Here is a 27167-nt window from a genome sequence, read left to right as displayed (position 1 = left end):
GATTGGTCCAATCGTATTTTCCGTGACTTTTTCGCAGCTTGCGCGACTTTTTCAGCGCTTTTATGACTTTTTTGTATTTTTACTGCTAAAAAATCAGATCAGTTTTGCCGCTGTTTACAATCATTCGGTACAAAAATTTAGTGACTTTCAGATGGCCAATACGATATTATCGTGACTAATACGATTTATTTGTAATCATTTTCATAATATTTGCGATCTTCAAAAATTTTCGTTTCCAATCCGAATTTTTCCCATTCGGGATTCGAATTCGTGTTTTGATAAATCTGCCCCTAAAAGTTTACTTGTACAGGTATGGGATCCCTTTTTCAAATCCTATTATACAGAAAGCTAAGAATTATGGGAAACCTATCTCCAGTAGAATTTATTTTAAGCAAAATAATCAAATCTTTTTTCAAATTAGTTCAATTTTCTCTGTACTAAAACAAGATAATAACTGGTATTTAATGGTAACGAAGCTGCATGAATCCATTTTACTGGTAAACTAATACTAATGGCTTGATATAATACTTATATTTTCTTTAAGCAGACTTAGGGGGAGATTTATCAATGATCGAATTTGATTTCTTTAACAATTCAAGTTTTTTTTGCGCTAAAAAAACTCAAATTTGAAGCTCAAATGTTTGGTATTTGTTAAGTGAAAAAAAACTTGAAAACTCGAATGTAAAAATTTGCCTTGTAAACCAATAGGAGTTGTCCTAGGCAAAGTCAAGCCATATTTTCAAACTCACACTTTTTTGTGTTTTTAGAGTTTGTAAATTCAAAAAATTTGAGGTATTCAAGTTTTTATTTTTAGAACGAGTTTTCCTTATTAATAAACAAGCAAGCATATGATTTGAGAGTTTATTGGATTTAGAAAAGTAAACTCGAATTCACAAACGTAAAACTTGCTAAAAAACAAATTACAGAAGAAAGTCAAAGAGGCATGTTTACTAAGACTGGAGATAAATATCACCGGTGATGTTGCCCATAGCAACCACTCAATTAGATTTGAATATTTACCTACAAGTTGAAAATCAAATGCAAAGATCTAACTGGTTGCTACTGGCAACATCATCAGTGATATTTATTTCCAATCTTCCTTATTCCGGAAACCCCAGGTCCCCAGATTTCTGGATAATTGATCCTACAATTGTATTGTTCTTGACTCCTGCTTAAAGATGAAATGTCTCTGAAGATTTTCATTCATCCAGGTCATGAGATACAGTAACTGGTAAAAATAAGTCTAAAGCATACAGGACTTTTGGAGTATTCTTGATAATGTTTAACCACTTTTCCCAGAGGCTTCTTTAGTATTTAAGCCCTTAAGGGTAATATATTCACCAACATCAAATCACAAGCTGAAACTCACAGATAATTTATGACCAAGCTATGAGACCATTAGTCTATGGGCGTGGCCCCTCATGCGTGGTTTATCCAAATAAAATCTACTGCTATTGCATTCATATCAGTTGGTCAACACAACAAAACAATTCCATGAATTAAACCTTCTGTTATCTTGTACAGGTTGTTTTTATATGGTAAAGGCCATCCTAGAAATGCATGAACCACACTTAAGTAAAAAATAATTTAACCCAATGGTATATAAAGGCAGTCACATGGATATGTTAAACTTAGTGATGAGTGAATCTGTCCCGTTTCGCCGAAAAATTTGTGAATCTTTTAAAAAATCCACGAAATGGCAAAAAATTTGTGAAACGGCAAAAATGTTGTGTGTCAAAAAAAAAATTGTCGCCTGCGACTATTCTTTTGTCGGACACGGCTATTCTTTTGTCGTCCATGGGTATTCTTTTGTCGCCTGCAGCTATTCTTTTTTGACGCCCGACAATTTTTTTTTTACGCGGGCGCCAATTTTTGGAAGCGTGGCGATTTTTTCCGCGACAAATTTTTTCCATCCATTTTGCGAAACAATCCGCCAATGGCGAAACGTGGAAATTCGCCATGAATCCATGCCTGCCGAAACATTTCACCCATCTCTAGTTAAACTGGCCTGTGTGTTAAGTGCTCAGGAAGCCAACTGATATGTGGACAGCTGAAAAATGAAAGAGCAGAGTGGGGACAGTGGATTATTCAGGCAAACAATATATATATATATAAACTGATTAGATATCCATGAGTTCTGCCAAACAGAGCCCCCTGTCTGCAAGTCCTCATAGGGCTACCAAATAACCAATCATATCCCTTTTTTGGTCATCCCCTAGGAACTTTTTCATGCTTGTGTTGCTCCCCAACTCTTTTATTAGTAAAAAAAAAAAGGTTGGGGACCCCTTATTGTGTAAATTGAGTCATATGTATATCAATGGTCATTATGTTTTTGGACTGAAGTGGCATTAGTGATGCCTTTTTATGACCACTGAAGGGGAAATTCCACGGGCATCTAGAAGGAACCCCAAATATACACCGAATAACTATGATGGTGAATATAATAAGAAGTGCTTTCCTTTTTTACTGTCTTTCTAAGGACAAAAAGTGGTTGGAAAGCACAACATTACAAATCATCTTGAATTAGTCAAAACCAACTCTAAAGACATTTTCATTTTTGTGAAAAAAGCTGCACATTTGCTAGTAAGAGTATAGATTAATCAGTTTGGGTAAATATGTTCCCCTATAGGCATCTAGTATTATTAAAAAATAAAAATAACTTATTTTTAAGTGCACAGCACTGGCAATAACTTTACAAAACGGAACTATCTCGCAGAGGAATTGTTCCACAAAGGTGCGGATGTGGTTACCATAGCAACCTTCCACAGTCACAATAATGCATGGTTCCCGCTATTAAAAAGCAATATATCATGAACTCATACATTACAAATAGTCCCTATTGCAAAAGTCCACACGCAATAAATAAAATAAAAAAGGAACACAAAAATGGACTTCTTAAATACCAGTTTGACCTTTCCAAGAAGCGTGAATTTTTCTCTGACGTACTGGGTAAAAACTGCAGCAAGAACACCCTGCTTACTCTCCTCACTGGATCCCTATCTATCATTTCTTTGGTTGTTGATTTATGATCAGTAACAGACAATGGAGCATATAAACCTTGACTATACCAGACATTTCTTTTCAAGCACTTCATCTCAAAAACAAAGCATAAAAGCTTTTTTATGTTTTTTTTTTTTTTTTCCTTTCTCTTTGTCTAGAAGAAAAATTAAAGTGATACTGACATGATCTATCAGTAACATGCATTGTGTTATTCTTTTTGTCCCGACTAGGGATGACAGAATCTGTCTCATTTTGTGAAACGAAAAATTTTGTGAAGTGCAGCTATTGCTTTTTTTTACTTGTGTGGCTTTTCTGATGCAACCGTGACTTATTTGACATGACCGTGGCTTTTTCGAACACAGCTCTTTTGATGTGACTGCAATTTATTTGACATGTCCGTGACTTTCCCCTCAATTTTCACCAAAAAAATTAGCCAATGCTGAATTGCGGAATTTCACAGCAAATCCGTACCTGGATAAATATTTCACTCATCACTAGTCCCGACTAGTGATGAGCAAACTTTTTTAGCAGGCATGGATTCGCAGCAAATTTCGGCATTGGTGAATTGTTTCACGAAACTTCCATGATAATTTGCAGCGGAAAAATTCGCTGCGCATCAAATAGGGCGTAGTCACGTCAAAAAGGGGCGCGGCTGCGTCAAATTGGGCGGTAGCGTTAAAAAAGGGCATGGTTGCGTCAAATTGGGCGTAGTCGCGGCAAAAAAAAAGCGTGGGCGACAAAAAAATAGACACAGGTAACAAAAAAGACCTGGGCGACAAAAAAATCACGTGACAAATGCATTTCGCGAATTTTCTTGCCATTTTGTGAATTTTATGGCAACCGAAACTGGACAGATTCACTCATCACTAGTCCCATAACCCCCAGCTCAAGTCTGACTTGCCAATATTATGAAGTATCTTGCCCACCCATTAGTGATGAGTAAATCTGTTTTGTTTCGGCGAAAAATTTGCAGATTCGCCGAAACAAAATTAATTTGCAAAACAACAAAAAATTCGCAAAACGTGGGCATTGTGTGACTGTGTTTGAAGTGGGGGTGTCTATTTTGATGCGACTGCATCCATTTTTACGTGACCACACCCATTTTGACATGGCCACACCTAATTTAACTCAACCATGCTTTTTTTTTTCATGTTTCAAATGTTTTAAAACTGGAAATACAAACAGGAAAAGGCTGTTCAAAGTTCAAAGCAGCTCAAAATACAGTCTGTTAAAAGCATTCTTAGTTTATTGAATCCATACACAGACTTTTTACATCAAATCTAATTCTAAAACTATGGGGGAGATTTACTAATCCACGAACGGTTCAAAGGCGTCCGAATGCGTTTTTTCGTAATGATCGGTATTTTTGCGACTTTTTCGTCGCCGTCGCGAAAAAAATCTGATTGTTTTTTCCGCCGTTTACTATCGCTCAATACGAAAAAATTGCGACAGTGACAAAAAAGTAGCGACAAATACGAAAAATTGCGACGGTGCCGAAAAAGTGGCAAAATTTTGTTTCCAATAAGATTTTTTCCCTTTCGGGATTCGGATTTGTGGATTAGTAAATCTGCCCCTATCTGTATTTTGTTGCACAACAAAAAATAGCAGTTAATAAACTAGCACCATATTTTTGAGCCATATACAGGTATAGGACCCGTTATCCAGAATGCTCGGGACCAAGGGTATTCCGGATAAGGGGTCTTTCCGTAATTTGGATTTCCATACCTTAAGTCTACTAAAGAATCAATAAAACTGCAATTAAACCCAATAGGATTGTTTTGCATCCAATAAGGATTATTTGTATCTTAGTTGGGATCAAGTACAGGTACTGTTTTATTATTACAGAGAAAAGGGAATCATTTAACCATTAAATAAACCCAATAGGGCTGTTCTGCCCCCAATAAGGGGTAATTATATCTTAGTTGGGATCAAGTACAGGTACTGTTTTATTATTACAGAGAAAAGGGAATCATTTAACCATTAAATAAACCCAATAGGGCTGTTCTGCCCCAATAAGGGGTAATTATATCTTAGTTGGGATCAAGTACAGGTACTGTTTTATTATTACAGAGAAAAGGGAATCATTTAACCATTAAATAAACCCAATAGGGCTGTTCTGCCCCCAATAAGGGGTAATTATATCTTAGTTGGGATCAAGTACAGGTACTGTTTTATTATTACAGAGAAAAGGGAAATCAGTTTTAAAATTCTGAATTATTTGATTAAAATGGAGCCTATGGGAGACGGGCTTTCCGTAATTCAGAGCTTTCTGGATAGCGGTTTTCCGGATCCCATACCTGTACTCTAATGCAAAATGCCTGTTTTATGGATCAGAACATAGAAATGAATAGACTATGTGACTAAAGTGACTTATTTTTTAAATCTGACACTGGAACACAACTAAGACAGTGCCTTTGGCAAGCCAAGAACTCTAACCTTCTGAAAAAGATAAAACTGCTAAGACTTTGAATGATTTGTTTCAGGTTATCATCATTTTGATCTTTTCCCCACCAGGTTACTCAGTGAATCGGCACTTAAGAACATAAAGTAACCTTTAAATGTGGATTTAGTCTATTGGGATATGAGAAAAAGAGAGAGAAAATACATTTGAAATGGAAGGAGTTTATTAAATTCTCTTCTGCTGAATGGATAGAACAGGAAATACAAAATACTATTTAGTGGGGAATCTTGTTTGAAATACAAAATAAAAAGGGTCGTTAATAAGTTGCATCACAAGTAAATAACTGACCAAAGCAAACTACTTGTACATTTTTATTTATGACCATGGGGATATGTATTGGTTGAGTTTGATTTTTTTCCTCAATTCAAGTTTTTTTTTGTTCAAAAAAATGTCTGGTATTTATTAAATGCAAAAAACTCGAAAACTTGATTGTAAAAAGTTGCCATCTAAAAGCTTGTGAGTTTGTATAGAATCAATATGACTGGTTCGAAGCAAAGTCAAGCCACATATGCCAACTTGAACTTTATCCCCAGAATGAATACGTAACCAACAGTTTATATTATGTTAAGTGGCCTATTAAAGAATCTCATCAAACTGGAATATATATATCAGTAAATATTGCCCTTTTACACCCTTTCCCTTGAGCCGCCATTTAGTGATGGGCTGTGTGCTCCCTCAGAGATCAGCTGACAGGAAGTGATGCAGCTCTAACTGTAACAGGAAGTAGTGTGGGAGCAAAAGGCAGAACTCTGTCCATTCATTGGCTGTTGGGGCCTAGCATGTATGTGTGCCTTGGCTTGTTTGTGTGCACTGTGAATCCTATGATCTCAGGGGGCGGCCCTTAATTCTAAAATGGCAGTTCTCTAGTAGCACATACTGCTAAAAAAAAGTATATTTTTTTGAAAATGGTTTATTTAGATGAAGCAGGGTTTTACATATGAGCTTGTTTGTGCAATATATTTTTATAGAGACCTACATTGTTTGGGGATATAAGGGCAGATTTACTAATCCCGAAAGGGAAAAAATCTTATTGGAAACAAAAATTTTGCGACTTTTTCGTCCCGTCACGACTTTATCGTATTTGTTGCAACTTTTTCGTCCCCGTTGCGATTTTTTCGTATTGAGCGATAGTAAACGGCGGAAAAACCAATCCGATTTTTTTAAGACGGCGAAGAAAAAGTCGCGGAAAATATACAAAAAAGTCGCGCCGGCGACGAAAAAATCGCGGGACATACGAAAAAAAAAGTCGCAAAAATATCATCATTCTGAAAAAACGCATTCGGACGCCTTCGGACCGTTCGTGGATTAGTAAATCTGCCCCATAGTTTTCCTTTAAAAACAAATTTGAGGTATTTGAATTTTTTGGCTTTATAAACTCGAAAAAATTGAGTTTTCCTTATTAATGAATAACGAGCATTTGATATGCAAGTTTATTTGTTTTAGAAACAAGAACATCACTTTCAGAATACAATATTCTCCTGAGCTTGCTTTAAATGCTTTGCCCAAATCAGGGGTGGGCCAAGCCGACCAGGCGCCCTAGGCAACCCGGTTGGCCACCTCGCCCCTGCACCTTCCTCATTTGCCCCCCACCCCCCTTTGGCGCATGCGCAGTTGAACGCGGGGGGGGCGGGGTTCGCGTTGCGATTCATCATTGCCCCCACCGCGTAAGGACAAGCGGCGGGGGCAATGACTAAAGAACGTGGACTAGGGGTAGGCAGGAGAGGCTGCCTGGCGCCCCCCAATCATTGCACCCTAGGCAGCTGCCTCTTCTGCCTACCCCTAGTTCCGGCCCTGGTCCAAATAGCATAAATATAAAAGAATATATAAAAATATATTACAAAAACAGAGAACTAGAAGGGCATAAAACATGAATATTAAGTGAGCAGCACTGGGAAGACAGCGAGTATGTAAGAGCTAATGGCTAGAAATAAGCACATTTTAAAATATACAGCAAAACTTTGCAGGGCAGCACTTTAAAATGAATTTATAAAGGGAAAATATCACCTTTAATAACCTTTAATCACATAATGAGCTAGGCGGCAGTTACAGAAATCAAACATGTAATCCTCTTGCATCAGTTATGTAATTTTTTTAAAGGTCTTGAATTCAGCAGCGCTGGTACTCAGTGTCTATTCGTCAGGGATTAACGTTACACTGTATTTGCACTAGTACAATACAAGGAGCATTAGAGAGGACAATGTCTCCATGGGAAGCAAATTAATTTCATGAATAATTCATCTGTATGTGTTCTTCAAACAACATCTTATAAATATTGACTGCTAACCTTGTATCCAACTGGGAGATCTTGGCAATCTTGGGAACAACCACTGACTCTTTTGCTTAAGCATTCATTTACGTGGCATCCTCTCTCATCAGATCCATCTCCACAGTCATCTCTCGTGTCGCACAGCGCTCCCTTGGGGACACATTTGCCATTTTTGCACATAAAAGACGAGCTGTTGCATGACTGTTCTGAAAATAAAGAAATCCCGCAAGTAAAGAATACAGTACTAATATTAATGCTGACAATAATAATAAAATATCATCATTAGTGATGGGCAAAATGTTTCGGCATGCATGGATTCGCGGCGAATTTCCGCATTTCGCCATTGGCGGATTGTTTCGCAAAACAGATGAAAAAATTTGCCGCACGTCCAAAAATTGTCAAAAGAATAGCCGTGGGCGACAAAATTATAGCCGCGCCACAAAAGAATAGCCAAGGGCGACAAAATTGTAGCTGCGTGACAAAAGAATAGCCATGGGTGACAAAAGAATAGCCAAGAGAGACAAAATTATAGCCAAGGGTGACAAAAGAATAGCAAAGGGCGACAAAATTATAGCTGCGTGACAAAAGAATAGCCACGGGCGACAAAATTGTAGCCGCACGACAAAAGAATAGCTGTGGGCGACAAAAGAATAGCCGTGGGTGACAAGAAGTCGCAAGTGCCAATTTTTTTGGACGCACAACATTTTCGCCATTTCACAAATTGTTCGCCGTTTCGCAAATCTTTAAAAAAATTCACAAATTTTTGGGCGAAACGGGACAGATTTGCTCATCACTAATCCTCATTATCATAATTATTAGTGATGTGCGAATCTGCCCTGTTTCACTTCACCAAGAAATTCGCGAAATTGCAATAAAATTCAAGAAAGGTGGAAAATGCCAAAAAATTATTTTGGTCCGCACGACAATTTTTTTATCTGTGCATCAATTTTTTTGACACGAGCCAAATTTTTCTGCTGTGAATTCATGAAGGCAAATCAAACAACCATATCAAATCAGATATTTTTTTTAATATGGTTAGTGATGAATCTGTACCATTTTGCTTCACCAAAAGTTTGCAAAACTGCTAAAAAAATTGTGAAATGCATTGAAGTCAATAGGCGTTTTTTGTAGCTACCGCACTAAATTCACTCATCACTACTTAAGAGCAAAAAACTTTTAAAGAAATGTTCAAGTCAGAGTTTTAGTAAGTCATTTTTCAATTTGAGATTAATTACAAATAAAAATGATTTCAGTTTATTAAATAAGTACATTTTAGAGTTTTCAAGTTTTTCCCAAAATTAGAAAAAAGCTTGAAAATTCGATTATTGATAAATCAGCTCCCCTGGTTGAAACTGTCACATAATTAGATTTTTACTACATCCAAAATAGTGAAAATAGTTAATATGGATCAATATTAATCCCAGTTGGATTATTTTTACATTTTTAAAATGTTTTAGTAGCCTTGAGCCACATTGCTCTACATTAGAAAGATCACTTTCATCTTTTTACTATCACCATTGTTAGTGATATTAGCTTGCACACAATAAATAGAGATGTAGCGAACTGTTCGCGGGCTAACTAAATTCGCGAACTTTTGGCGATGTTCGCCATTTTGGGTTCGCCGCGGTTTTTTTTCGCCTCGGTTTTTTCCGCCGTGTTTTTTCGCTTCGGTTTTTCGCCTTTGCGTATACATAGGAATAGCTTGCATTTTTTTTTGGTGTTATTTTTTGGCGTTTTTTTTTTTTTTGCGTTATTTTTTGCGTTTTTTTTGGCGTTTTTTTTACAAAGTGTTTTTCAGAGAATTTTTTGCTTGATCCCCCTCCTGCATGCCACTGTCCAGGTCGTGGCACCCTTTAAACAACTTTAAAATCAGTTTTCTGGCCAGAAATGGCTTTTCTAGGTTTTAACCCTTTAAGTGCCAGCCGAATTCGTCATTTCGGTTCCCCCCAGTGCCAGACGTTTTTTAAGCATTTTGTACTCATTCACTTTAACAATGTTTTTTGGTAGGAAAACCTCCACAAAACTAGGGAAATTATATATCGTTTTTTTCGTCACTAATTGGGCTTCGACATACATACCAAATTTTATAACTTTTCTGGAGATATGATGTGTATTTTGGGTGAAATATGTAAAAAAAAAATAAAATTATGAAAAATTTCTGTATATTTTGAGGTTTTTTTCCATAGAAAAGTTAATTTTACTCACTTTTTTTTATTGTTTGTAAAAGCCCTGATACTCCCAATTCCAACGATACCAAATATGTGGTGGTACCCCACAGTTCCTGTCCAGAAGTAACCCCCAAACTAAAGCAATACTTAGTACAATATCACACCAGAACAAAGCAGAAAAGCGCTTGTAACAGTTAATGCAGCATAACTTATATGTAAATCTAAAATATCCCCTCATGTTTGGTATCTTTAGAAACTACAGACCTTCAGGTTTCTAGGTGCAATGTAGTTTTCACTCAAAAGCCAAATACCTTTTGTCAGTGCATTGTGAAATTTGGAACTTTTTATGACATTTTTTTTTTTTTCTAAAACGTAAACTTGGACGCATGATCAAATGTGGATTTGACAAAAAAAATCTCATAAAAATTTTCTAACAAAGGCATATTTGAAAGACAAACTTCTCCTGAATAAAATGATGCCCCATATGTATGGGTGCACATAAAGACATGGGCACCAAACACTCCAAAGCAGGGGCAATGCACAAGGGCAATTACAGCTAAAAATGTGGGGGCTGCGCTCTATGTGCACTTCCTGCAGTTTTTCAGTGTTAACCCCCCTACCTGTGAAATAACCCCCACAAACTATATATTTCTGAAAAGTGCACACCTTCAGCTATTCAGAGACACCACTCTTCTCTTTCTACATGGAAAATTGTGGCCGCAGTCCCTTGCAGAAGTAAGCGCTTTGGTCAGAAATCAAGGAAAAACCAGATAAAAAACCTAGATTTCTCCCCAAAATCTCCATGGCAACTACCAAAAACTTACTAAACATCGATCTGCAAGTTCCCCTGAATAAATCGATACCCCATATGTATGGGTGCACATAAAGACGTGGCCACCAAATGCCCCAAAACAGGGGCAATGCATAAGGGCAATTTCAGTTGAAATTTTGGGGGCTGCGCTCTATGTGCACTACCTGCAGTTTTTCAGTGTTAACCCCCCCTACCTGTGAGATAACCCCCACAATCTATATATTTACGAAAAGTGCACACCTTCAGCTATTCAGAGACACCACTCTTCTCTTTCTACATGGAAAATTGTGGCCGCAGTCCCTTGCAGAAGTTAGCGCTTTGGTCAGAAATCAAGGAAAAACTAGATACAAACCTAGATTTCTCCCCAAAATCTCCATGGCAACTACCAAAAACTTACTAACCATCAATCTGCAAGTTCCCCTGAATAAAACGATACCCCATATGTATGGGTGCACATAAAGACATGGCCACCAAATGCCCCAAAACAGGGGCAATGCATAAGGGCAATTTCAGTTGAAATTTTGGAGGCTGCGCTCTATGTGCACTACCTGCAGTTTTTCAGTGATAACCCCCCCTACCTGTGAGATAACCCCCACAATCTATATATTTACGAAAAGTGCACACCTTCAGCTATTCAGAGACACCATTCTTCTCTTTCTACATGGAAAATTGTGGCCGCAGTCCCTTGCAGAAGTCAGCGCTTTGGTCAGAAATCAAGGAAAAACCAGATACAACCCTAGATTTTGGTCAGAAATCAAGGAAAAACCAGATAAAAACCTAGGATTTCTCCCCAAAATCTCCATGGCAACTACCAAAAACTTACTAAACCTCAATCTGCAAGTTCCCCTGAATAAAACGATACCCCATATGTATGGGTGCACATAAAGACGTGGCCACCAAATGCCCCAAAACAGGGGCAATGCATAAGGGCAATTTCAGTTGAAATTTTGGGGGCTGCGCTCTATGTGCACTACCTGCAGTTTTTCAGTGTTAACCCCCCCTACCTGTGAGATAACCCCCACAATCTATATATTTCCGAAAAGTGCACACCTTCAGCTATTCAGAGACACCACTCTTCTCTTTCTACATGGACAATTGTGGCCGCAGTCCCTTGCAGAAGTCAGCGCTTTGGTCAGAAATCAAGGAAAAACCAGATAAAAACCTAGATTTCTCCCCAAAATCTCCATGGCAACTACCAAAAACTTACTAAACATCAATCTGCAAGTTCCCCTGAATAAAACGATACCCCATATGTATGGGTGCACATAAAGACGTGGCCACCAAATGCCCCAAAACAGGGGCAATGCATAAGGGCAATTTCAGTTGAAATTTTGGGGGCTGCGCTCTATGTGCACTACCTGCAGTTTTTCAGTGTTAACCCCCCTACCTGTGAGATAACCCCCACAATCTATATATTTACGAAAAGTGCACACCTTCAGCTATTCAGAGACACCACTCTTCTCTTTCTACATGGAAAATTGTGGCCGCAGTCCCTTGCAGAAGTTAGCGCTTTGGTCAGAAATCAAGGAAAAACTAGATACAAACCTAGATTTCTCCCCAAAATCTCCATGGCAACTACCAAAAACTTACTAACCATCAATCTGCAAGTTCCCCTGAATAAAACGATACCCCATATGTATGGGTGCACATAAAGACGTGGCCACCAAATGCCCCAAAACAGGGGCAATGCATAAGGGCAATTTCAGTTGAAATTTTGGAGGCTGCGCTCTATGTGCACTACCTGCAGTTTTTCAGTGATAACCCCCCCTACCTGTGAGATAACCCCCACAATCTATATATTTACGAAAAGTGCACACCTTCAGCTATTCAGAGACACCATTCTTCTCTTTCTACATGGAAAATTGTGGCCGCAGTCCCTTGCAGAAGTCAGCGCTTTGGTCAGAAATCAAGGAAAAACCAGATAAAAACCTAGATTTCTCCCCAAAATCTCCATGGCAACTACCAAAAACTTACTAAACCTCAATCTGCAAGTTCCCCTGAATAAAACGATACCCCATATGTATGGGTACACATAAAGACGTGGCCACCAAATGCCCCCAAACAGGGGCAATGCATAAGGGGGGGCTGTGCTCTATCTGCAGTTATTTAGTCTAAACACCCCCATACCTGTGAAATAACCCCCACAAACTATATATTTCTGAAAAGTGCACACCTTCAGCTATTCAGAGACGCCACTCTCCTCTTTCTACATGGAAAATTGTGGCCGCAGTGCCTTGCAGAAGTCAGCGCTTTAGTCAGAAATCAAGGAAAAACCAGATACAAACCTAGATTTCTCCCCCAAAATCTCCATGGCAACTACCAAAACTTACTAAACCTCAATCTGCAAGTTCCCCTGAATAAAACGATACCCCATATGTATGGGTACACATAAAGACGTGGCCACCAAATGCCCCCAAACCGGGGCAATGCATAAGGGGGGGCTGTGCTCTATGTGCTCTACCTGCAGTTATTTAGTCTAAACACCCCCATACCTGTGAAATAACCCCCGCAAACTATATATTTCTGAAAAGTGCACACCTTCAGCTATTCAGAGACGCCACTCTCCTCTTTCTACATGAAAAATTGTGGCCGCAGTCCCTTGCAGAAGTCAGCGCTTTGGTCAGAAATCAAGGAAAAACCAGATAAAAAAACCTAGATTTCTCCCCAAAATCTCCATGGCAACTACCAAAAACTTACTAAACCTCAATTTGCAAGTTCCCCTGAATAAAACGATACCCCATATGTATGGGTGCACGTAAAGACGTGGCCACCAAATGCCCCAAAACAGGGGCAATGCATAAGGGCAATTTCAGTTGAAATTTTGGGGGCTGCGCTCTATGTGCACTACCTGCAGTTTTTCAGTGTTAACCACCCCTACCTGTGAGATAACCCCCACAATCTATATATTTACGAAAAGTGCACACCTTCAGCTATTCAGAGACACCACTCTTCTCTTTCTACATGGAAAATTGTGGCCGCAGTCCCTTGCAGAAGTCAGCGCTTTGGTCAGAAATCAAGGAAAAAACCAGATACAACCCTAGATTTTGGTCAGAAATCAAGGAAAAACCAGATAAAAACCTAGATTTCTCCCCAAAATCTCCATGGCAACTACCAAAAACTTACTAAACCTCAATCTGCAAGTTCCCCTGAATAAAACGATACCCCATATGTATGGGTACACATAAAGACGTGGCCACCAAATGCCCCCAAACAGGGGCAATGCATAAGGGGGGGCTGTGCTCTATGTGCTCTACCTGCAGTTATTTAGTCTAAACACCCCCATACCTGTGAAATAACCCCCGCAAACTATATATTTCTGAAAAGTGCACACCTTCAGCTATTCAGAGACGCCACTCTCCTCTTTCTACATGAAAAATTGTGGCCCCAGTCCCTTGCAGAAGTCAGCGCTTTGGTCAGAAATCAAGGAAAAACCAGATAAAAAACCTAGATTTCTCCCCAAAATCTCCATGGCAACTACCAAAAACTTACTAAACCTCAATTTGCAAGTTCCCCTGAATAAAACGATACCCCATATGTATGGGTGCACATAAAGACGTGGCCACCAAATGCCCCAAAACAGGGGCAATGCATAAGGGCAATTTCAGTTGAAATTTTGGGGGCTGCGCTCTATGTGCACTACCTGCAGTTTTTCAGTGTTAACCCCCCCTACCTGTGAGATAACCCCCACAATCTATATATTTACGAAAAGTGCACACCTTCAGCTATTCAGAGACACCATTCTTCTCTTTCTACATGGAAAATTGTGGCCGCAGTCCCTTGCAGAAGTCAGCGCTTTGGTCAGAAATCAAGGAAAACCAGATAAAAAACCTAGATTTCTCCCCAAAATCTCCATGGCAACTACCAAAAACTTACTAACCATCAATCTGCAAGTTCCCCTGAATAAAACGATACCTATGTCTGGTTGCGCATAAGTACATGGCCACCAAACCTGAAAATGCATAATATTGGGGCTGCACTCTATGCACCCCTTTTTTTTTGCCTGCACCCGAATGAATGGAATACGCTTGGGTGCAGGCACATGTAGCCGATATACGCATGAAAACGCGTGAGAATGCAAAGTCTCGCGTTTTCATGCGTATATCGGCTACATGTGCCTGCACCCGAGCGTATCCCATTCATTCGGGTGCAGGCACAAGTAGCAAGCGTAGGGCTGAATTTTCGGCAATCGTTTTTCCACTTGCTGAAAAAATCAGCCTTCCGCCATGTGTGGCATCAGCCTAACCCTTGGCAATAGAAACTACCAGAACAATCTTAGCACCTCTGGACCTTTCTAGAACAACTGAAATCAAATGAAGTTAAAATGGAATAAAACCACTAAAAGCAATCAAAGAACAATAGTTGCAATGAAATCGGTGGTCAGAGCCCTGGATCCACCAATGTCACTGCAAAAGCAACCTTTTAGGGGCACTAAACACACAAAGAACAATGCAAAGATAAAACACCATAAAATCAGTAAAATCCAATAAAACCACCTAAACCAACAGAAGAACAATAATTGCAATGAAATCGGTGGTCAGAGCCCTGGATCCACCAACGTCACTGCAAATTCAGCACCCAATAGCAATAAAAAAGTTACAGTGCAATAGAATAATTCAAAAACAGAAATCAATTATGAAAATGCCAAAAAAACACTAAAATGCAACCAAATAAATCAGATAATTATAGAGCAAGATCAGAAATAAAGTTTTAGTAAAAAAAAAAGACTGCCAAAGAAAGCAAAGAAAGAAAGAAAAGAAAAGAAAGAAAGAAAAAAAAAAAAAAAAAAAAAGTGTAAGTGTAAGTGTGTGTGTAAGTGTCTGTGTGTGCTTGGGAAAGTTGTAAATAAGTGTGTATGTGTACAAAAGTGTAATAATGACAAAGATAGAAGAAAAAATTGAAAAAAAAAAAAAATTTTTAGACAGTTGAGATAGAAATAAGCAAAATAAACAGTGGTAGAGAGTTGTAGTTCAGCTTACCCAAGGCAGGCAGGTGATCAGAGGCGATCAGGGGTGATAAATCCAGCAGGAAGGCAGCAGGGGAGCTCCATCCGGTCCAACGTGCGCAGCAGGAGTGAGGGAGCCGACAGTAGGCGGCGCTATTTAAAGGGACAGCAGTGGACACGTCATCAATGCGTGTCCACTGCTGTCATTGGCTGGAGCGACGATCGGTGCGGCTGGGCGACCGGATCAGTGAGTATGTCCTTATTCGCTCGTTGCCTAGGGGGTTGTGAAGGCTTTACAAGCGCTGCGCTGCTTTAAAAGCGAGCGCAGCGCTTGTAAACCCGACAGTGCCATTGGACGTAGATTCTACGTCCCATGGCACTTTGGTCCCTTGGTACCTGGGACGTAGAATCTACGTCCCTTGGCACTTAAAGGGTTAAAGTTCGCCTTCCCATTGAAGTCTATGGGGTTCGCAAAGTTCGCGAATATTCGCGAGTTTTGCCGAAAGTCCGCGAACGGGTCCGCGAACATTTTTGGCGATGTTCGCTACATCCCTAACAATAAACACTATTTACCTTCATTTGTTTTATTGTCTTATTGGAAGTTCCCTTTTTGCTGTAAACTAGCGATGAGCGAATCTGTTCCATTTCACTTTGCCGTAAAATTTGCAAATCTTTCAAAAGATTTGAGAAATCGTGGAAAATTAGCCAAATGGCGAAAATGTTGCACAATAAAAAAAATTGTCGTTCATGGCAAAAAAAAAAGTACAAAAAAATCCCAACATTTTTTTGACATGCGCATCAATTTTTTTTACACTGCGAATTCTGTCGCCCGTTTCTCGAAAAAATCTGCCTATGCCAAAATGTGGAAATTCACCGCGAATCCATGCCTGGTGAATTATTTCACTAATAAACTTTACAACGTAAGTGTTTTGTTGGCAGCAAGAACAAATGTTTAAATGAAGGTTTTTACTTACAAAAAAAAATCTAAAAAATAAAAAAAATGACAACTATTTATGATGTTAGTACATTAAACTGCCGCTGCTTTCTGGCAGATTTATTACAATGACAAATTCCATTTAAAAATATATTTGCAGAGTTTTATCTGGTAAAAGCAGAAAATATAATACCAGTGTCAGCTATTTTTTTTTTTTCACAGCACTGAGATGCAAAACAAGATAATTACAGATGTAAAAAGCTTTGTTTAGAATTAATACATCTCTGTGCTCGAACTTCACAGCTTATTCCAACAGCACCACAGGGTTTTTCTTGTAGGTTTTTCTTTTTATAATCAAATTACAAAATCTATGCATATATGAATATTCAGTCCTATTAAAGCCAAGCGTGTTACATATACTTCTCCAGTTCTGTAAACACAGTGTCAAGTAACTAAGGGTTTGTTCATTTAAAACCGATCAGCAGAGTAACATAATTATCAAGGTTGAAAAAAAGCACCGAGGTCTCCGTCAAAAGCTGAAACATAAGACTCTTCCTGCTGGCCTCGTTTTCGTGGCCATGATTAAAATACATGAAAAAATAGGGTCTGGTTGCAGGTGGCCTAATTTGCACACAAAGGGGCTGATTTACTAAGACACGATTTCGAATCCGAATTGGAAAAATTCCGATTGGAAACGAACATTTTGCGACTTTTTCGTATTTTTTGCGATTTTTTCGGCGTCTTTACGATTTTTGCGTAAAAACGCGAGTTTTTCGTCGTCTTTACGATTTTTGCGTAAAAACGCGTGTTTTTCGTAGCCATTCCGAAAGTTGCGCAAAGTCACGTTTTTTTCGTAGCGTTAAAACTTGCGCGAAACGTCGCGCCTTTTAAGTTTTAACGCTACGAAAAAGGCGCGACTTTGCGCGCAAGTGTTAACGCTACGAAAAAATCGCGACTTTGCGCAACTTTCGTAATGGCTACGAAAAACTCGCGTTTTTACGCAAAAATCGTAAAGACGACGAAAAACTCGCGTTTTTACGCAAAAATCGTAAAGACGTAGAAAAAAATCACAAAAAAATACGAAAAAGTCGCAAAATGTTCGTTTCCAATCGGAATTTTTCCAATTCGGATTCGAAATCGTGTCTTAGTAAATCAGCCCCTTTGTGTGCAAATTAGGCCACCTGCAACCAGACCCTCCAGTGCCCTGGCCTAGGCTCCCACTAGCAATACTTATTTCCCCATACATCCCTCCGGGACTGGGTCTGCTGCCAGTTTGCCAATGTGCAATGAGCGTGGGGTAGTACTCATATTGTTTTTGTTGACCCTCTTCTCCGCTTACAGAGCTAGTTTACTGTTTTTCTTTGAAATAAATATTGAAGAACATATACCCCACTGATGCCTCAATTAATGTAATTTTATTGGTATTTATTTTGATTATTAAAACTTAGCGATAACTGCTGCATTTCCCATCCTAGGCTTATACTCGAGTCAATAAGTTTTTCCAGTTTTCTTAGGTAAAATTAGGTACCTCGGCTTATACTCAGATCGGCTTATACTCGAGTATATACGGTAAATGAAATATAATGTACTGTTGCCCTGCACTGGTAAAAGTTGTGTGTTTGCTACAGTAACTCTACTATAGGTTATATATAATAAGCTGCTGTGTAGCCATGGGGGTAGCCATTCAAGCTGGAAAAAAGGAGAAAAGGCACAGGTTACATAGCAGATAACTGATAAGCTCTGTAGAATACAATAGTGTTTTATCTGTTATCTGCTAAGTGCCTGTGCCTTTTCTCCTTTGAATGGCTGCCCCCATGGCTACATAGCTGCATTCTTTATATAAACCATAGTAGTGTTTCTGAGGCAAAACACCAGTTGTACCAGTGCAGGGCAACAGTACGTTACATTGGAATTTCTTTCATACACTTGAATTTTTTGGTGTTACTGTTCCTTTAAGGGAGGTTTGTGAATTTGAATATTTTTGAGCATTTTCAATAAAAATGAAATGAACTTGATTTCTCAAAAGTCTTGATGACTAGCTTACTTGAATTGCAAAATAGATTTCATAAAATGGGAAAAAGAACTCAAATCCATAAAGACATTATTCATTTCATTTTGACTAAATAGGACTGCTTCAAAATGCAAAAAAATAAAATCTGCATTAAAAAAAAGTAAATGGGAAATTTCTTGAGGCAACTTTTTCTGCAGCAACTTTTTTATTTTTCATGACAACTTTTCCTGCGCAGAAATATATTGAAGTGTATGGGGGGGGTCTTCAACTTTTTGAGCAAAATAAATAGGAGTCTATAGGTGCTTTATTGCCACATTTTTTAATCTGTGAAATTTTTTTTAGCAGTTTTGCAAAAAATATTAACCGATAGCAAAATGCTACAATCTTTACAATCGAAAATCTTTAATGAATTAAATTGAAACAGTGGACACAAATACATCCAGGTAATGTATGAATGTAATCTATTAAGGAAGATTTGTGAATTTGAATATTTTTGAGTATTTTCAATAAAAAAAACTCAAATGAACTTGATTTCTTAAAAGTCTTGATGACTAGCTTACTTGAATTGCAAAAAATAGATTTCATAAAATGGGAAAAAGAAGTCAAATCCATAAAAAAAGGCATTATTCCTTTCATTTTGACGAAATAGGACTGCTTAAAAATGCAAAAAAATAAAATGTGCATAAAAAAAGTAAGTGGGCACTTTCTTGTGGCAACTTTTTCTGCAGCAACTTTTTTATTTTTCATGACAACTTTTCCTGTGCAGAAATATATTGAAGTGTATGGGGGGGGGTCTTCAACTTTTTGAGCAAAATACATTGGGGTCTATAGGTGCTTTATTGCCACATTTTTTAATCTGTGGAATTTTTTTAGCAGTTTTGCAAAAAATATTAACCGATAGCAAAATGCTACAATCTTTACAATCTATATATCTATTGAATTTTTTTTAGTATTTTTCAATCAAAAAAACTCAAATGAACTTGATTTCTCAAAAGTCTTGATGACTAGCTTACTTGAATTGCAAAAAATAGATTTCATAAAATGGGAAAAAGAAATCAAATCCATAAAAAAAGGCATTATTTTTTAGTATTTTTCAATAAAAAAAACTCAAATGAACTTGATTTCTCAAAAGTCTTGATGACTAGCTTACTTGAATTATAAAAAATAGATTCCAAAAAGTAGGAAAAAGAACACAAATCCAAAAAAAGACATTATTCCTGCCATTTTGACAAAATATGACTGCCTAAAAATGCAAAAAAATTAAATGTGCATAAAAAAAAGTAAGTGGGCACTTTCTTGTGGCAACTTTTTCTGCAGCAACTTTTTAATTTTTTATGACAACTTTTTCTGCGCAGAAATGTATTGAAGTGTATGGGGGGGTCCTTCAACTTTTTGAGCAAAATACATTGGGGTCTTTAGGTGTTTTGTCGCCATATTTTTTTATCTGTGATATTTTTTAGCAGTTTTGCAAAAAATATTAACCAATAGGGAAATGCTAAATTTTGCCACAAATCCATACCTGCCGAAAAACCTAATCCCTACCATAGACTAATATTAAAGCTTGGCAATTGGTTGCTGAATCTTGATATTTACGTTTCTAGTTTTTTCAATTGAATCTTGAAAATATTAATCAAAATATTTGCATTAGGATTTTCTTGAATAACGTAATAACGTACTTTGTATTGTCGGTTCCAAACATCAGTAACTATAATAAGAAATTACTAAAAAAATATGTTAGTTGTTTAAACCTGTATTCCGACACTTTTTGTTCAATGGTGCTTCATCTGAGTGATCGGCACAATCAAAGTCTCCATCACACTGCCAGTGGGAATTCAGCAAGCACCTCCCATCTGCACAACTAAATTCCTCTGGGCCACACTGGTGGTAACCTGAGAAAATTACAAAGAAAACAGCATTTGTAGAAAGGAAAATAATTCTACATCCAATACACCAGTGATCCCCAACCAGTGGCTCGGGGGCAACATGTTGCTCACCAACCCCTTGGGTGTTGCTCCCAGTGCCCCCAAACCAGGGAGTTATTTTTGAATTCCTGACTTGGGGGCAAGTTTTGTGCAAATAAAAACAAGATTTACTACCAAATAAAGCCCCCTGTAAGCTGATAGGGTGCATAGAGGCCCCTAATAGCCAATCACAGCCCTTATTTGGCTCCTCCATGAACTTTTATGGTGCTTGTGTTGCTCTTGTGTTACTCTCCAAGTCTTTTTACATTTCACTGTGGCTCAAAAGTAAGAAAGGTTGGGACCCCTGATATAGGGGCTACCAAATAGCCAATCACAGCCCTTATTTGGTACCTCCATGAACGTTTATGGTGCTTGTGTTGCTCCCCAAGTCTTTTTACATTTGACTGTGGTTCGCGAGTAAGAAAAGTTGGAGACCCGTGATATAGGGGCTCCCAAATAGCCAATCACAGCCCTTATTTGGCTCCTCCATGAACTTTTATGGTGCTTGTGTTGCTCCCCAAGTCTATAAATTTGACTGTGGCTCATGAGTAAGAAAGGTTGGGGACCCCTGATATAGGGGCTCCCAAATAGCCAATCACAGCCCTTATTTGGCACCTCCATGAACTGTTATGGTGCTTGTGTTGCTCTCCAAGTATTTTGACTGTGGCTCACGAGTAAGAAAGGTTGGGGACCCCATGCAATAAACCTTTTACAAATGATATCATGTATGGGAGTATTTGCTGGAACTTCTTCTGTGCAAATCTCCAGTATAAAGTCTTAAAAAGGAAAATAAAGTTACATGTAATATCCAAATCAATCTCCTGTAATTAATCCTTATTTTCTTGTTAGTCCAGAAACACAATTCCACTGTTCCCACCTCTTTAAAATCACTTGTTAACTTGCTTAAAATTATAATTATAATCCCTCAAAACAGATTTATATTTTTGTAATTAACATAAGTTAATAAGAGTCTTCATAAGCTGTTAAATAATTATCAAGCATTTAAAAAGAAAACAAAAGGTTTAAGATAAAGGTAAAAAAAAACACATTGCTGTGAGGAAAATACGTTAATTAATAATATGAATGTGTAACTATAAGTCTCTAAGCTATATATTTACGAATTTTATTGCAGGAAATTGATGGTAAATTGATGGATGAAAGACCTAATGGTCTTTAAAAATGTGCTTGAATTTGTTTGTGTGTGCGCATGGGAGCCTATGTTCGATGGTACAGGTATGGAATCCCTTATCTGGAAACCCGTTATCCAGAAAGCTCTGAATTACGGAAAGCCTGTCTCCCATAGACTCCATTATAATCAAATAATTGGGAATTTTAAAACTGATTCCCTTTTCTCTGTAATAATAAAACAGTACCTGTACTTGATCCCAACTAAGATATAATTACCCCTTATTGGGGGCAGAACAGCCCTATTGGGTTTATTTAATGGTTAAATGATTCCCTTTTCTCTGTAATAATAAAACAGTACCTGTACTTGATCTCAACTAAGATATAATTACCCCTTATTGGGGCAGAACAGCCCTATTGGGTTTATTTAATGGTTAAATGATTCCCTTTTCTCTGTAATAATAAAACAGTACCTGTACTTGATCCCAACTAAGATATAATTACCCCTTATTGGGGGCAGAACAGCCCTATTGGGTTTATTTAATGGTTAAATGATTCCCTTTTCTCTGTAATAATAAAACAGTACCTGTACTTGATCCCAACTAAGATATAATTACCCCTTATTGGGGCAGAACAGCCCTATTGGGTTTATTTCATGGTTAAATGATTCCCTTTTCTCTGTAATAATAAAATAGTACCTGTACTTGATCCCAACTAAGATATAATTACCCCTTATTGGGGGCAGAACAGTCCTATTGGGTTTATTTAATGGTTAAATGATTCCCTTTTCTCTGTAATAATAAAACAGTACCTGTACTTGGAAGATAATTCTATTGGATTTAAATAATGTTTTATTGATTTTTTAGTAGACTTAAGGTATGGAGATCCAAATTACGGAAAGACCCCTTATCTGGAATACCCTTGGTCCCGAGCATTCTGGATAACGGGTCCTATACCTGTGCAGCATGTTTGCGTGTAATGTTATATAGATAGGGGGTGATTTCTGGATAATGACCATTCTATAGTAGAAACATTTGGGAATAGTGATGACCGAATCTGTCCCATCTTGCTTTGCTGAAAAATTAATCTTTGAAAAGATTTCGTGAAACTCTGAAAAATCCACAAAACATGGAAAATGTTGTACATAAAAAAAAAGTGTTGCGCGCATCAAAGGAACGTCGTGCACGACAATTTTTTTTGATGCGTGTTATTTTTTTTCAAGCACGCAACAAAAATTCATACAGAGTCTGTCTAATAAAACATTGAACTTTACAAGATTCCTAACCATTCTAACTTTAATTGATCGAATTTGCCTAGGCATTAAATCAAATGAATAGGGCAATAAGATCATTTGAAGCAAAATTGATTTATCCAAAGCTTCCAGGGATTTGGTACCTCAACCCCCCCCCCATAAAAGAAAAACAAAAAGTACTCTGGTATTGATAAAATATCAATACTGATCAGTCCTAGAAGCATCAACACTTTCCTAGAAGATCAATCAAATCCAAATGATCAGTAATAAATCTAACATTTTGTTTTGTATTGTCCATCACAACTATAAATCTTAATGATCATTGTGTGTAAAATGGGACAGATTGTTTCATAACAATCATTAGGAAATCAGCCAACAATGAAGTCCTGACGTAATATGAAATGCATTAGGACTTCATTGTTTTAGACCTCTACAATAAAGACAAGTTTTGTATATAGATTGTAAGCTCTACGGGGCAGGGACCTCTATCCTCTTGTGTCTTTGACTCTAAACTTGTTACAACTGTATCTTGTATTTATTTGTATTTATTGTTATACTTTGTATTTATCTATTATTATCTTAATAACCCCCTGTTTGTATTAATGTATTCTACTGTACAGTGCTGGGTACATAAGTAGCACTTTATAAATAAAGATATACATATATACATACATACATACATAATACATGGTGGACCAAGGAGTGCGTGCAATTTCTTTGCAATTTGGTTCTATGTTAACATCTTAAGCTACAGGTTTGGGGCACTGCACCTGAAACACCATGTCTTCGGTGAGTGTAGTATTTTCTTTGGCTTTGCCAGAAGTTAATTTGAAGCTTTGAGTTGGAAGGGGAGGGTCTTTACACCCGGACCAGTTAAGTTACCGGGTGAGCTACTTATTAGTTCTACACAAACTTTTGGGGAAGAGCCCACCATTTTATAGAAAAAATCATTTTAATAAACTTCATCTTATTGCAGGAAAAGGATCTCATGTACAAGGCCACATTATTACTGTAGTGGCCCAATTAAAAAAAAAGATGGATGTCCTATAAATCAAGTTAAGTCCATGTAAACACATTTAGAACCAGAACAGTGAGCAAACTGAAACATAATTACTCCAAAAGACAACTGAATCAGCCAACTGAAAACAGCTCCCCTATAAATCCACTTTTACTCTCTGTCCTGGTCCACTCTCCATGAACCCATTATATATAATTGGTGTCCTTCTGCAACTCCGTGCACCATTTGGAGATTAGTGATGAGCGAATCTGTCCCGTTTCAGTTCACCGGAAAATTTGCAAAATCACTGCAAAATTTGCGAAACGGCTGAAAATTCGCGAAACGGGTTTGTCAAGCAATTTTTTGTCGCCCTTGTCTTTATTGTCACCCGCGGCCATTTTGCCGTGACCGCACACTTTCTTTTTTTATGCGACCACGCTCATTTTGTTGTGACTGCGCCCGTTGTGACACATCCATGCCTATTTTGACGCAAACCCGCCTATTTTGACTGCTACTTTTTTTGACATGCACCGAATCTTTCGCCGGCGAATTTTCTCAAAAGTTTCCGTGAAACAATTCGCCAATGGCGAAGTGCAGAAATTTGCTGCAAATCTACGCCCAGCAAAAAAATTCGCTCATCACTATTCAAGATATAATTTCCAATTAACGCCTGCTCCAACTGTATATACACCAGAAACACAACTATATACAAACATGACTTACCGCATTCTAAAGATTCATCAGAGCCATCACCGCAGTCATCATCGAGATCGCACATAAACTGCTTGGGAATGCAGACCTTGTTGTTGCACATAAAAGCATTTTCATCACAAGTTGTTACAGGAGCTGGAAATATATGAGAATAAAAAATAACGCACAAATCAGATTTGTATTTTCATCTGAAATTTTAAAAGCAGATGATATATTAGATTTTTATAGTACGTTTAAGATCCTCAGTCACGTGTGTAAAACATGATTGATTGTGGTTTTCATGGGCAGGTCTATTGAAAGATCATATTATATGAAACCTATACACACAGAAACAATATATATACAGTATGTGATAATAGAGCATATTATTAGCTGGCAAATGATACCATGGCCTTTGGAAATGAAGATTTCAATGCATTTATGTATTTGGATTAAATGTCTTTCTTGCTTGTCCATATTGATTAAAACAAAAGATAATAATAATAATAATAATAATAATAATAATAATAATAATAATAATAATAATAATGCAGTGGATGTTGTCCACCATATTGATTATAACAGTGACTACTTACCCCCCCCCCTTCACAAAGGATGTCTTGTGTTGTTTAAAGAATTTTAGCAGATGGAACCATAACACATCATTGTATGATGCTGTACTCTTCCCAATAGCACATGTTGTTTGGAATTTCCTAACAAGTTATCAACCAGTCTATAATAATAATTGATGCCTTTGTCTAATACTATGGGGCTGATTTACTTACCCACGAACGGGTCGAATGGAGTCCGATTGCGTTTTTTTCGTAATGATCGGTACTTTGCGATTTTTTCATATGTTTTGCGATTTTTTCGGATTCTGTACGAATTTTTCGGATCCAATACGATTTTTGCGTAAAAACGCGAGTTTTCCTATCCATTACGAAAGTTGCGTAAAAAGTTGCGCATTTTGCGTAGCGTTAAAACTTACGCGAAAAGTTGCGCATTTTTCGTAGCGTTAAGTTTTAACGCTACGAAAAATGCGCAACTTTTCGCGTAAGTTTTAACGCTACGCAAAATGCGCAACTTTTTACGCAACTTTCGTAATGGATACGAAAAACTCGCGTTTTTACGCAAAAATCGTATTGGATCCGAAAAATTCGTACAGAATCCGAAAAAATCGCAAAACATACGAAAAAGTCGCAAAATATTCGTTTTCAAGTCGGAACTTTTCCAATTCGGGTCGGATTCGTGGGTTAGTAAATCAGCCCCTATGTATATGAGATTTTCTGGAACTGGTACGGGTAGTTAGATCGGGGACCACATTGGCTCATTCATGTGGTCCCTGAACCGACGTATAGTACGCCTATACCCGTCGTTCTAATTCAATTGTTTGGCCCCAGGGCCAAACAACCGAATTAGCCTGATATTACCTACCCGTAGGTGGGGATATCGGGAGAAGACCTCGCCAAGCGAGCAGATATTAGTGTGTATGGCCAACTTTAGATAGAAAACCACTTGGGTAGGTTGGGTATAAAACCACTTTCATTAATGGTACTGTACTTGCGTCCAAATGTGCTCTGAACACTTCCATAAAGTTGCGCTCAGTGGTGACAAGTCTTTTCTGCATTGCATTCTGAACTGAACGCTGCTGTGTCTATTGACTCTTGGTGCTCTGCCAAACCCCTGAGGTGCCCTCACCTCCTGAACAAGTGCTAGCTCCAGGGTTCCCACTGTGCACCGGTGCCTATAGAATTGGGCGCAGACATCATTCACGTGCCCAACGCCGAAATTAACATGAGCAAACACCAGAATTGAACCCAGACAGACTGCGAAAATATTCTCAGCCACTGTGTTCATTTACATCACATGTGGAGTTGCGTCCATTTCGACCTGGGACAATTGCGTCCAGTTCTACATTGTCCACACGATGATGCATGAATTCTAGGAAAAAACAGTGCATTGTGGGGGAAAAAAACTGCCAATAGTGTCTGAAAGTCAGGGTTAGTGACTGGACCAGAATATTTTGCTCTTTATTATATTTTCCTCTTACCTTACATACATTTTTTATTCTACTCCACACCCTCAAACCATCTTCCTATGTCGTCTGTCCTACTACTCTTACGTTGCTCGTTTTTCACAATTCTAATGCAAACGTCCCTGCCAGTATTCTTTGTCCTTGTCCCGCCATCTTAGCTATTCCTTAATCTTTTTTTTTTCTGATTGGCTTCCAGCTTGATTGATTCAGTGCCCATAGTAATAGCATTTTTCCCCTTAAAAACAACTTTATCCTATTTCTATGTTGTTGTCCTTTAACCCATTCATTTTATTTAAACGCAGCAACAATGTTCATTTAATTTGATTTCTCTCTAGGGAATGGCAGATTGTAGTCTCTGTCTTCAAATGTTAAACAAGTTCTTTCAGACAAATACATTGTATTTTAGTGCTCATTTTCTTTTAATCCTCCCTACCAAATGCACAAATTCAGTGGCTACAGGCAATATACATTTATTCAAGGTCACTTCTAATCTATTTCAAAGGGAATATTATAG

The 27167-nt window shown here is 37.9% G+C and overlaps 1 protein-coding gene across 1 annotated transcript in view; it reads right to left on the bottom strand.

Annotated features, from left to right (window-relative positions):
• Positions 1–27167, bottom strand: part of lrp1b (LDL receptor related protein 1B) — a 255407-nt gene that overhangs the window by 147043 nt on the left and 81197 nt on the right. The window contains exons 12-14 of the mRNA XM_031893508.1: positions 24652–24774; positions 20342–20482; positions 7746–7933 (exon numbers count right to left, since the gene is read on the bottom strand). Of these exons, the coding sequence (XP_031749368.1) occupies positions 7746–7933; positions 20342–20482; positions 24652–24774 (452 nt within the window). The remainder of the gene's footprint in view (positions 1–7745; positions 7934–20341; positions 20483–24651; positions 24775–27167) is intronic.

The sequence above is a fragment of the Xenopus tropicalis genome, chromosome 9 (genome assembly GCF_000004195.4).
Source record: "Xenopus tropicalis strain Nigerian chromosome 9, UCB_Xtro_10.0, whole genome shotgun sequence".
In the NCBI taxonomy this organism is placed as follows: domain Eukaryota; kingdom Metazoa; phylum Chordata; class Amphibia; order Anura; family Pipidae; genus Xenopus; species Xenopus tropicalis.
The sequence above is the reverse complement of the archived record's forward strand: the minus strand, read 5'-3'. Positions and strand labels throughout refer to the sequence as shown.